The following is a 13,171-nucleotide window of genomic DNA, read 5'->3' on the forward strand; positions in this document are numbered from 1 at the left end:
TGTTCATCAGCCTGCTTCAGAAGTGTCTTTGCTGCCGCTGAGTGGTGTTTCTGAGTCCTCATCAGTCAGGCTGTGCTCTCTGCAGACGTCTGGATGTCAAGCTGTCCACCGCATCAAATTCCCTGTATGGTCAACTGTATTTGGCCAATAAAAAATTATTGTGATTCTAATTCTTCTTCTTTTGTTTTGGCGGATCACAAGCAGCTTTAAGGTGCATAGCGCCACCTACTGTACAGGAATGTGCAGTATCACATCACGGACCTGAATCACTAAACGTGCGTGAGTTAATCGAGCGTCAAATAAATTTGTGGCGTTTTTTTTCACATATAAATATACATAAAGATATACATACACATTCATACCCGCATACATACATACATTCACACATGTGCACAATACATACATATACAAACAATTGTAAAGAAAACAACAGCCAAATAATCAAAACAACAATAATAACAGCAACAGAGCTCTGCCACCAAGAACAACCACAATATAACAACAATAATCACAACAATAACAACAACAATGATAACAACAATAAGAACAACAATAACAACAATAATAACAATAAGAACAACAATAACAACAATAATGACAACAACAATCAATCACCATCACTGCCACCACAACACTGACACCACTGCACCCTCTGCCACCCCCAGTAATAATGACGACAACTACAACAATAACAATAACATAAACGAAAACAACAATAAGTATGTTATGTGAGAGTGGTTTGCTGTGGGTCATGACTGCAGAAAGTTAATGAATGTTTGCCAGATGGGGTTGTGGGGGGTATCAGAGGAGTTTGTATTTTCTAGAGAGATGTAGTCGATGAGGAGGTTTTTCCAGTCTGTAATATGTATGGAGTTCCGTGAGGATTTATTCATGAGGATAGTTTTCTTGGCGACAGCTAGCGCCATGAGAAGTAAACAGTTTTGTGTATAATAATAATGCATTGGTTTTATAGAGCGCTTTTCAGGACACTCAAAGACACTTTACTATTATTCATTCACCCCATACTGGGTGGTGGTAAGCTACAACTGTAGCCACAGCTGTCCTGGGGCAGACTGACGGAAGCGAGGCTGCCAATCTGCGCCATCGGCCCCTCCCACCACCAACCATTCACTCTCACAACTTTCATACTGGGCAACGTGGGTGAAGTGTCTTGCCCAAGGACACAACGACAGTTTTACGCCTGCGGAAGCGGGGATCAAACCGCCAACCTTGCGGTTATAAGACGACCTGCTCTACCATCTGAGCTCCTGTCGCCCCGACGTATGACCAAGTTTTGATGTAGATAGGTCTCCTAATAAACAGAGGGTGGGGGAAAGTGGGATGTGGCAGCCCATGATTTGTGACAGGATGTCTGTAATGTTTCTCCAGAAGTGGTGGACAGGTGTGCAGTGCCAGGTTGCATGAATGTAGGTATCTGTGCAGTTTCCTGTGCAGTGTGAACAGTTATCGGATGATGAGAAGCCCATTTTTTGCGTTTTTTGTCCAGTCAGATGTGCTCTATGAATGATTTGTATTGGATGAGTTGTAAGTTGGCTGTAAGTTGGTTGTAAGTTTGTTGTCATGAAGAAAATGTTCTTGCAGATCTGGGGCCAGAAGTCGGCATCGGGAGCATTTGTGAGATCTGTCATTTTTCTGAAGGTATAGATGATATTGTATCGGTCTGTGAAATTAACTTGGACATTTTAGATAAGAGTTTTTTTGAAGAGGAGATATCAATGAGGGTCGAAGCTGAAGGGGAGAGGTCTAGGTTTATGTTTCTGTTTTTCATTGCTGATTGGATGGATGATGAAACCTGTAGGTATTGTAAAAACTGTTGGCTCCTGATGTCAAACTTCTGGACCAGGAGCGGGAATGGGACCAGGGTGTTATTGTTGAAGATGTGTTTGAGGTGAGTGATCCCTTTATCTGCCCAGGTGCTTAAGTGTAATGGTTGTTTATTGCTGGTGAAGTCCGGGTTGTGCCAGACGGGGGTGAAGAGTGAGGGTGCCAGAGTGGAGTCAGTGATGCTGTGGAATTTCCACCAGGCTGTCAGAGCCGATGATATTGAGGGGTGTGTTTTGATGGACTGAGTGAGAAATGGTAAATCTGCTAAATGTATTTCATCACTAACTGTCTGTTCTATGTCTAACCAAGTGTTGTCTGACTGAGTGGGGTGGGTTCATTTGTAGATATACTGAAGTTGATTTGCTAGTGAATAGTGGTGAAAATTTGGAGCATTGAGTCCGCCTAATGGTTTTGTTTTCTGAAGTGTGGTCAGTTTTATTCTTGGGGGTTTATTTTTCCAGTAGAATTTATTGATGAATGAATCAAGAGAGTTAAACCAGATGAGAGGTGGGTGAGTGGGGATCATTGACAGGAGATAGTTAATTTTGGGGAGGATTGTCATCTTTATTGTTGCTATTCTGCCTAATAGTGATAGTGGTATGTTCATCCATCGTTGGAGATCATCGTTTATTGTTTTCAGTAATGGAGTGAAATTTAAAGTAATCAACTCTGACAGCCTGGGTGAAATGTGGATTCCTAAGTAAGTGATGTGACTTGTGCAGAAGGGGATGGGTGTGGTGAGGGCTGCCACATCCAGACTGCTGGTGTTTAATGGTCGTATGGATGATTTGTTCCAATTTATGGAGTAGTCAGAGAGAGAGGAAAAAGAGTTGATAACTTTTATTACTTCTGACAGTGACGATTGTGGGTTCTGAATGAAGAGTAAAATATCGTCTGCATAGAGGCTGATTTTATGGTGCATGTTGGGAGTTTGGATTCCAGTAATGAGGGGGTTCTGACGGATGGCTGCTGCTAGGGGTTCAGTGACAGTGGTAAACAGAGAGGGGGAGAGTGGACATCCTTGCCTGGTCCCCCTGTGAAGAGTGAATTTTTGTGAAGTTTGTCCGTTAGTAATAACTGTGGCTGTAGGTGAAGTGTAGAGTGTTCTGACCCAGTTCATAAATGATTCCCCAAAGCCAAATCTGTTGAGGGTATGAATGAGAAATGACCAGTTTACTCTATCGAAGGCTTTTTCTGCATCTAAAGTGGTGACGATGGTTGGATGATTGTGTGTGGCCGAGTGGTGCATGATATTGAACAGTCTGCGTGTTATTGGCTGAATGTCTTCCTTTAATGAATCCTGTTTGGTCTGGATGAATTATGGATGGGATTATTTTTTCTAATCTGTGGGAGAGTGCTTTAGTGATGATCTTTATGTCAACATTGAGGAGTGAAATGGGACAGTAACTTGAAGGCAGGGTGGGATCCTGATTTGGTTTGAGGAGGAGTGAGATGGAGGCTGTGTTCATGTTTGGAGGAAATCTAGAGTTCTGCTGTATTTCAGATAACATGTTCTGGAAAAGTGGGGCCAAGATGGACCAGAAGTGTTTGTAGAAGTCAGCAGGGAAGCCATCAGGTCCAGGAGCTTTATTGTTGGGCATTTTATTGAGAGCCGAGAGTGTTTCTTCATTTGTTAGGGGGGAGTCTAGTGTATTTTTTGGTTCAGGGGAAAGGTGGGGTAAGTTAACGCTGGTGAGAAATGATGTTAAGTCCTCATCCTTTGAGTTGCTGTCTGAGGAGTAAAGGTTTGCATAAAATTCTTTGAGTAATCGATTGATTTCATCTGGTGAGGTAGTTGGCCTCCCTGCTGAGTTCTTGATGGTGGGGATGGAGGATTTTTCCTTATTTCTTTCGATTTGATTTGCGAGGTATTTTCCGGATTTGTTATTGTAGTGGAAGTTTTCTTGCCGGAGTCTGTTGATTAAAAAGCTGATTTTCTTATTCAATATTTGGTTAATTTCTAATTTATACTGTCTTAATTTCCTCTCATTTTCTTCTGTTGGGTTAGTTGGATTGATGATTTCAAGTTGTTTGATTTTTTTCTTCTAACTCAGATTCTTGTTGTCTTTCTTTCTTTTTTATAAAGGCAGAGTATGATATGATGATTCCTCGTAGGACAGCTTTACCTGTTTCCCATAAGAGTGTGGGTGATGGCTTTGAGGAATCATTTATTTCCAGGAAGGATGCCCACTCTTTTTCGATGAGGTTGTTAAATTCATCTCTTTCAGGAGTGATATGTTGAAGCGCCATCTGGGGGTTGGTTTGTGTGGTCTTGGGTGATTCCATTTGAATGATACTGGGGCATGGTCACTGATGATAATGGAGTGGATACAGTGTTCAGAAATGTTTTGAATCATTGAATTACTGGTGAGGAAGAAGTCAATACGTGAGTATGAACGATGTACTGGTGAGAAAAATGAGAATTCTTTTGCTGTTGGATGTTGAAGGCGCCAGCTGTCACCAAGACCAAAATCTCTCATGAACTGGATTATTGTTTCTGGAGATTGCCAGGTGCGTTTATTTCCGGATGTGTTGGATCTGTCTATTGATGGGTCTAAAACTGTGTTGAAGTCGCCACCGATTATTATTTGAGAGTCAGAAAAGCTGCACAAGGATGAAAAGAAGTTATTAAAAAAAGATGGGTCGTCAGTGTTTGGGCCGTATAGATTACCTATTGTGAGGGAGCTATTGTTGATTGATATGTTAATGATTACGAATCTTCCTTCTGGGTCAGTGATGGTGGAGTTATGGATGAATGATATTGATTTGCTAATTAAAATACAAACTCCTCTTTGTTTTTTATTGTAGTGAGATGAAAATGAATGGGTGAATTGGGACGATAGTAGTTTAGTGTTGTCTAATTCTGAGAGGTGTGTTTCTTGTGACAAACAGATATCTGCCTGGAGTGAGGTGAGGTGAAAAAAAAGGGATGGACCGTGTATGTTTTTCAGGTTATGCACACACACATACCACTTATGCACACACACACACACACACACACACACACACGTATCATATACACCAAATAGCTTACTCATTACTTGTTTAGTTTCTTTTTTTGTTTTGTTTTGTTTTGCTTCCTCTCTGTTTTCTGTTGTGTGGCTTGTCGTGTTGCATGTCTCTGTCTATCTGTATTGTTTGTTCGTGTTTGCAATTAAAATGTAAATAAATAAATAAATAAATAAATAAATACATTTGTGGCGTTAATAGGAATTTGAATCACCTCATTATCGCACTAATTTTGACAGCACTAGTGAATTCATAACTTTTTACCAGCAGGTGTTTGCCGCCCTGTCGCCCTCCTACCTGTGAAAGAAGATAATATCATAATATCTGATAACATCTGTCACTTTTTAATTGATGGATTTGATGGATTGATGTATGACCCTAATTAAACCCGCCCACACACTTCCAGTCCCGCCCACCCCCTTCTGGTCACCGCCCACCCCACCCACTCCCTCCCCTACCCCACTCCCCACCCGCTCCCCTCCCCCCACCTCAACCCCGCCCCCCATGCTGACTCAGCAGAGAAGGAGGAGGAGGAGAACGGATGAAGGGGTGAATGTAGATTTTGTCTAAAGATGAGGGAAAAGCGACGGCATCCTGCTCTGCAGTGTAAATGAATGTAGAACCCGTTCCACAGGAGTTCTTTCAGTTTGAATGTTTTTTTTAATTCTTTCACCGAGCAAAAGTCTCTTTGGAGAAGAACTGAAGACCTTTGTCTTCCTCTTGTTCCATGTCACATTAAGCTACAGGCATGGACAGGACTCCTTTAGTTTTGAAGCGCCACTGTGTCCCCACCCAAACTTCTAAAAGCGGTGTTTCTGCAGATGTCTGTTCTCGTCAGATAAGCTCATCTTGGCCTCCCTCACTGCTCTCACTCCTGCTGGACTTTCTAAAGTGTTACCACCCAAACACACAAAAATAATAGTGTATAGCTTTACATAGTTTTCTATATCGTTCACTTATGTGTATTCCTCTATATCCAGCAGTTTTTTTTTGTTTGCTTATTGAGTATTTATTTGTAATCACACATTACACATACACTACAAGAAAGAACAAACAGTGTATTCACATGATTCCTGGAGAGTCCAGAACCGTTTCTGTGTGTGTGTGTGTGTGTGTGTCTGTGTGTGTGTGTGTGTGTGTGTGTGTGTGTGTGTGTGTGTGTGTGGGTGGGTGGGTGGGTGGGTGGGTGGATGGGGATGGGGGGCATGCAGCACATCATATTTAATGAATGAGTAATCTATACACACATACATGTGCAAGTTACCGGTTGAGGGGTCTTCCACAGTACCAAAAAAAAACAGTCTTTAATTTAGTAGCAACATAAGAGGGCGTACCCAAAAGAATCCGGAATTTGACTGTAACTTTTTATTTCTGACATTTCAAAATAAAACACCACCGTCGCCTTCAAAATAATCTCCATCCGCATTAATGCAGCGCTCCAGCCGTGTCTCCCACTTCACCAATGCGTCGTCAGACCTGTGCGTAATTGTGTCATTCAGGGCCGGCTGTGATTTGTCTGTCACCTCCTCCACATCTGCAAACCGCTGTCCCTTCAGCTCCTTCTTCAACTTGGGGAACAAGAAAAAGTCACTGGAGGCTTCATCTGGAGAATCAGGCGGATGGGAGAGGAGATTCATCTCATTCTTCTCCAGAAACTGCGTGAGGCGCAGCGCCGTGTCCGCTGGCGCTCTGTGGTGGTGGATCAACCGGCTCCACTCCGCCACGACGCTCTGCTTCCTCCTCACATCCTCACGGAGCGTCTGAGGACTTCCTGTAGTAGTCCTGGTTTACAGTCTGACCTGGAGGGACAGACTCGCTGTGGACGAGACCCTGGACAGCCGAGAAGCAGCTCAGCATTGTTTTCACGGCTGAGCGGACCTGACGCGCCGACATCTGGCCCTTCTCAAACCCCCGGACCACTCATGGACCTGAGTCTTCCCCAGAGCAGCATCCTTGTAGGCCTGCTGCAACAAGCTGAGTGTTTCTGCTGCTGTTTTTTCCCAGCAAAAAGCAGAATCTAATGTTTGCGCTGCTCTGGCTTCCCGGTCGATGTCGCCATTTTGGAAAAAATCGCAGACCGCCGCTGCACTCTGTTACTATAAATAGCGCCTGACAGGCGTCAGTGTCACTCTGGGAGCTCAGATTTCTCACAGATGTGCACGAGGCTTACCTGTAGCACATCTGACGGCCAGAAGTCCAAACTCATTATTATTATTGTTTTCTGACCAAATTCCGGTTTCTTTTGGGTACCCCCTCGTAACTGTAAACCACAGATTTGCAAAATCACAAAGACACGGAAATAAGCCTCCTGTCCTCTGCCTGTGGGCCGTGGCAGCAAAGCATGTCGTTCATAGCAAAACAAAGATAAAAGAAGTTAATCATGTCTGCATCATAAAAATTGTATTACAACAATATTTTGACCAGAATTTGTCCTGAAATGCATCTTTTGGAAATGGATCCATCTGATATGGACGCACTAATATTTTAATCCTAGTATTTTTAGGGCTTCCTGGTAATGGGCCTAAAAATTCAACAATTCTGCTGAATAAATACATGATACAACAGTATTTTGACCAGAATGGACCGGTCCATCTGGGATCGTATCTCACTGTAATGTCTGTAAATTCAAGTAAAACTCAGAGTTTGCTTGATAATGCACTGAAAAAAGCAGACGTGTTGAGCCACCGGCCACTGAAATGTGAGCCATTTCTTCCCCTTCTTTATTTGTGTGGCTCCTGGAAAAGCTCTTCCGCTGGGTCTATAACTGTTAGTGCCAATACCTGGATATCCAGGCTTTTCTCGGCCTCTGGGTTTATCTTTGGTCGTCTCAGATACTGGTTCTGGTCACATTAAGATGTTGATGTGGTGTGATCATCCCTGGTCCTGTTTAATGAGAAGGAAATTGTGAATCTGTGATTTAGAGGTTATAATACATTTTTCAGAGGTCCGGCTTCACTGAAGTCACTTTGTGCTGTATGTTATCCCCAAACCAAAATGACTTTGACGTCACTCAATTTTTTAAGAAAAAAAAGATGCCCTACAAGTGGACTACAGGTATAAGACCACAGTTTCCACTTCAATTGTTTGTTTGTTGTTATTTTTATGCTTGATTTTATCACCAAAATTACTGCACATTTCAGTTGTGTTTGTTGCGTGTATATACTGTGTGTAAAGTTTGCGTTCTGTTAAGTTATATTATTAATCATTATTTTATTTGTTATTTAATAAAGTATTTCTTTGCTGATCCGTCATCCTGGACTTCATTCATTTTTTTTTTAATATTTTGAATTCAACATGAATACACAGAAATCATATTTACTGGTACCAAGTATGGTGAGAGGATCTACTACTGCTGCTGTCCTGGCTCCTGAGGGTGGAGGAGTCCTGAGGGCGGAGGTCTGTGAGGAAGGCTCCCGAGGGTGGAGGTCTCAAGTATACCCCTTTCCCACTGGCCAAAAAACCCGTTTAAACCCGCTAAGTCGTGGCAGTGGGAAAAGGTTTGACCCGGGATTTCGACCCGGGTCGTTCACCCTGCAATCGACCCGGTAAATTCCCGGGTCAGCTTTCTCCCTGCTTTTAGTGGAAGGGACACATCCGGGAACTTACATGATGACGTCGACGCAGCGCGGCTAAGTTAGCGCGCTAGTTGTTGTTTCTGGACACAGCGTGAGATTTCCTTCGTCCAGACGACCCAGAAATGGCAAGATAGCGAGACCAGAGAGCTGCTCCTGATCCGTGGGGAGGAGGAGATTTGTCTACAGGTAACAGGGACTGTTTTCCGCTGCATTGTTTACTTTCGTTTTGCTCCGTCGCGCTGATGATGTCATCAACGTGGGACACCATCAGTGCGGGAAAACGCAGCGACGCGGCTCGCCAGCAGGAGGTGAGACGCGGGTCTGCAGGCAGTGGGAAAGGAGTCTAAAGGCGATAGTTAGCAGGTCGCAGACACGGGATGACCCGCTAGTTGCAGTGGGAAAGGGGTAGTAGAGACTGAAACTCTTGAAAAATAACTTGTGTAGAATAAGAGAATTCAATAAAGCTTCATTTGAACTGACTCAAAAAATATGACAAAGCTCAACAGTAGCAGCAGAGGAGAGAGAAAAAGGACAGATGGTGGAGAGACAGTGTGTGTGTGTGTGTGTGTGTGTGAGGAGAGTGGAGACGCATTTACATTCAGGCTGTGTGTCTCCTGCGCTAGCTGAATGTTACCTGCTCTCACATGGCAACAGAGGGAGCTGCAACACACACACACACACACACACACACACACACACACACACACACACACACACACACACGTGCCTTCACAGCCTAAACAGGAGTAGGAGAGAGAGTGACTCAGGTGAACAGGAAGAGGAGAGAGCAGCATGCAGGCTGAGGAGGGGAACTCTGGAGGAGGAGCAGGAATCACTGAGAACCTGGATGTCTCTGGATCTGGACCCTCACCAGGGAGGGGCAGACGAGTCAACAGAGGAGATGAATGATGACTGCTGGAGGCTGGCGTGAACAAATCCGAGGCGTGACAGACGGCTGAGCGGAACGACGTTCTGGTGTTAGAGCCGGGCGGAGCTGCAGAAGCAGCTCTGTACAGAGTGCTGGAGTGGGAGGATGGCGGGTCAGCCGCCTCTCCTCGGAGGAACGAGCCGCCACCCAGCGGACCCCTGGGGAGCAGCAGTCCTTCTGAAGATGCAGTGAGGCGGTGGTGAGCCTTCTCCACCTGTGGAGGTCAGAGCGCCGTCCTCCTGCAGGACCTCCGCTCTACCAATCATCCCATCAGGTGGATAACCTGTGCCGTGAGGACCATGTGCACTGGTCTGTCCTGAAGCCGGTCCTGGAAGGCTGCGCCGGCCTGTCCCCTCGTCTTACCCCATCACATGTCTTCATGTATTGCTGTGGGCTGGGACACTGGCGGAGAGTGCAGTCCACCCATGTAAGTCAGCATGGCAGCATCCACTCACTCTTCTTTCTTTGGTACCATAGCAACAGCGGTGTGTGTGTGTGTGTGTGTGTGTGTGTGTGTGTGTGTGTGTGTGTGTGTGTGTGTGTGTGCTGCATGTTCAGATGTATGGTATTTTCCAGACTGCTTGTGAGACTTACAGTCAGATGAGACTCATCTATCAAAATATACAGTGTGATTTAACACGAACCGAGGTGTAAACGTTACCATCTACAGCCACCAGAGGGCGCTCTAGGCTTGAGACCCATGCTGCTCCTGTACCAAACTAATTGAAGGATGGTCATATCTTTGCTCTCTCTTCCTTCTCTCCACTCTTTTTTTTGTTTGCCTCTTGTTTACAGTACTTGTTTGTTTGTTTGTTGTTCGTTGCCTTCTCTCTCTCTCTCGCTCTCTCTCTCTCTCTCTCTCTCTCTCTCTTCCTGTCTTTCTGTCCCCCTCTCAGGTCCAGCAATATCATGGATCAGTATCCAAAATAAAACAAGTACCTAAAGTTAACCATGGTAACAAGAGGGGCTTTATTGTAGCTCTTCTTGGAAGAGTGAATCTGTCGGTCACATGACAGCAGCCAGACCTCGGTTCTGCTGCTGATGTTCAATGAACGAGTCGTTCGTTTGAACGGCTCTTTTAAGTGAACGACGAGAGCCGGTTCACAGCTGTCTGAGAGCCGTTCCTTTGTGCAAATAGTCCAGACTTCCTTCACATGTCTCCTGAGTGTCTCCTGAGTGTCTCCTGAGTGTCTCCTGAGTCCAGCTGTCTCCGCTGCCTTCATGTGAATGACGGAGTTTCAGTTTTCCGCAGCAGCTCCAGTCACCTGAATGCAGCAGCTAGCTAGCGGAGGAGAAGTGTCCAGAACCCGGAGAGGAGCCGGTGTTTTGGAATAGGTAACTGGTTTCCCTATTAACTGGCGACTGGGTTTCTTTCACGTCCCTTGTTGCTGATAGATGTTAAAAACCAGACAAAAAGCCGTTCAGACCTTTAATGAGTCTGATTTCAACACCTGCTGCTACTAGCAGCAGCAGCAGGAAGTGCTACAGGAAGTCAGTCACCAGGTAACAAGGAAACCAGTTCATTTGAAACACCGTATGGGCCGCTTTATCAGACGTTTTAGCAATGGAGCACACACACACACACACACACACCATAAAATGCTCAGTTAAAGCTCGTGTCCGGAGTTTTGAAAGAGAGAGTTTTTTTTTCAATCCAGCGTCTCAGGTTCCCCCTCCCTCTGCTTTCATGAGCGACCAAGCCACGCCCCTTTAATTGTGCACGCTATTATCCATCGGGTGAAAATGAGAGCCTCTGAGTCCTGCAGCATCCTCCATGTTGAGCTGTTTACGGTGGATGTTCAGCAGACAGTGGATATATCTGCTGCAGAGCTAACTCTCCTCTGCTGGGCGAGCGACGTGCTCTCTGGCTGCTCCACACTTTGATTGACAGCACAACAAGGCAGAAGCTTGAAATCTATTGGCTGACGCTGACCGGCGCTTTTTCGGATAACATGGGGGTCTATGAGACGAAGGCGGGGCTCATAAATACATTTTTATATTGCTTTATGCTGATATTGTATTGTAGTATCGAACCAGACTGACACATTTAAGCTCTGTTGAAAAATGATCCATACGTTGGAAACGAACGGAAACGAATGGACATGAGCTTTAAAGGACATGTAGCAGCATTTTGAAGCTCTTTTCTGGGGACAACATGCAAGGTAAGCCAATGTAATCGGCCTGGTCACAATCAACATTGACTCCAGGTGGACAGCAGACTAAAAAACTCAGCCTCAACAAACTGTGCCAATTTTTATTTTCACTATACTACAGTTTTCGAGCAATCAGATGCAAAAAAATTCATCCAGTAATCTTATTTGGTAGTAAAATGGTGATCAGTTAAAGATGTCGAGGTAAAATGGGGTATGGACTCTACATTAGCATGACTTGGATAGCATAACAAGACTTAAAACAGATGAAGAGCATCACTACAACTTAATAAACTCAGTTGTTTGTTTAATTTAGTAAAATATATGAACAGAACTCTGCTTTATTGCCCATCAAATGACCACAAAAGACTCTATAACGTGCAAATGTGATGAAATATGTGGAAAATAAATTATCTTTTCTGCAAACTTAATATAAATGTCTGCACATACAATTTGCACATTGCTGGATTGCTGTAATTTATGTTTCTTAACTGATTTGTATCAAATGAACAACAACAACTGCATTATTTCTGAAATCTTGACACTCAGAAGTTTGTAAAACGTCCTATCGGGCCGATGAATCGGCCAATCCGATGAATCGGTCGACCTCTAACTGGTAGTGCAGTGAAATAACATAAAGTCACTGAAATTGTTGTTTAAATTATCTGGCAATTACCATTACCAAATTTACCAAATGAGAATGTTCCCGTAGCATTATGCGAGTTATTCAAAAAGAGGAATTTTGGAATTCAAAGTCCTTGCTTCGATTCTCTGCGTTAGTTTTCTGTGGGTAAAAGATGTACTTTTAGGCAAATATGTTGTCTTGAGAGTTGTAGATAAATACACCCCTTTTCAACATGCTCACATGTTCCAATAATATCAAGAATTTCAACTTCTAAGTGGAATAACAAAATGCGAGGGTATGGACACTACATGGGGTACGGACACTACAACTGCAAACAACAGATCCCATTTGCAACTGTTGTAATATTAATTGTGTGCACTATATCCACAACATATCATCGTTCAAATAGTGCTACCCAGGTATATAAAATAGAACATTCAGCTCAAGCCAAATACATAGTAGGAATGAGGAACTGGATAGGGGTACGGACACGACCGGAAATTCTGGACATGGAGATACTATATTAGTTCAGCCTTTGTAACTTCATAGATAGTATATTGCTGATGCTATTTTTGGTCAGAAACTGATCCAATACCACAATAGATATATTTTAGACATGGCCTTGGCTTATATTGTGCTTATTTAAAAAAATAAGTCTCCATTAAGTCAAAAATCAGCTGAAATAGAGAAATATAGAACGAGTTGAGCTTCCAGCTTCGCGGAACACAGCTCGGCCCCCACAGCTCGAATTTGCACGAAACAACCTGCAAAATAAAAGTAATCACATCCATTATCAAAAAACATCACAGTATTTCAATATATCTCTGATTCCCTTTGAAAATGAAGCTCCTAAAATTCAAACAATCTTGTTTGACCAGATATAACGCCCTTTTTCCTACAAAAAACCTTACATCAAATCGTCTTGATGAAGATGATCAATGAAACATGCAGAAATAAATGCATGTTGTTGTTTCAGTAAGCCATTGGCTGTCCAAACACACTCTCAAATGCTTTCAAACACTAGCCTACACCACATTAG

General features: G+C 43.7%; 1 protein-coding gene across 1 annotated transcript in view; it reads left to right on the forward strand.

Annotated features, from left to right (window-relative positions):
- Positions 1-9,736: 9,736 nt before the first annotated feature.
- Positions 9,737-13,171, forward strand: part of cacnb2b (calcium channel, voltage-dependent, beta 2b) — a 57,390-nt gene continuing 53,955 nt past the window's right edge. The window contains exon 1 of the mRNA XM_030116056.1: positions 9,737-9,784. Coding sequence (XP_029971916.1) covers positions 9,737-9,784 — 48 coding nt within the window. The remainder of the gene's footprint in view (positions 9,785-13,171) is intronic.

This window comes from Salarias fasciatus, chromosome 18, assembly GCF_902148845.1.
Source record: "Salarias fasciatus chromosome 18, fSalaFa1.1, whole genome shotgun sequence".
Taxonomy (NCBI): domain Eukaryota; kingdom Metazoa; phylum Chordata; class Actinopteri; order Blenniiformes; family Blenniidae; genus Salarias; species Salarias fasciatus.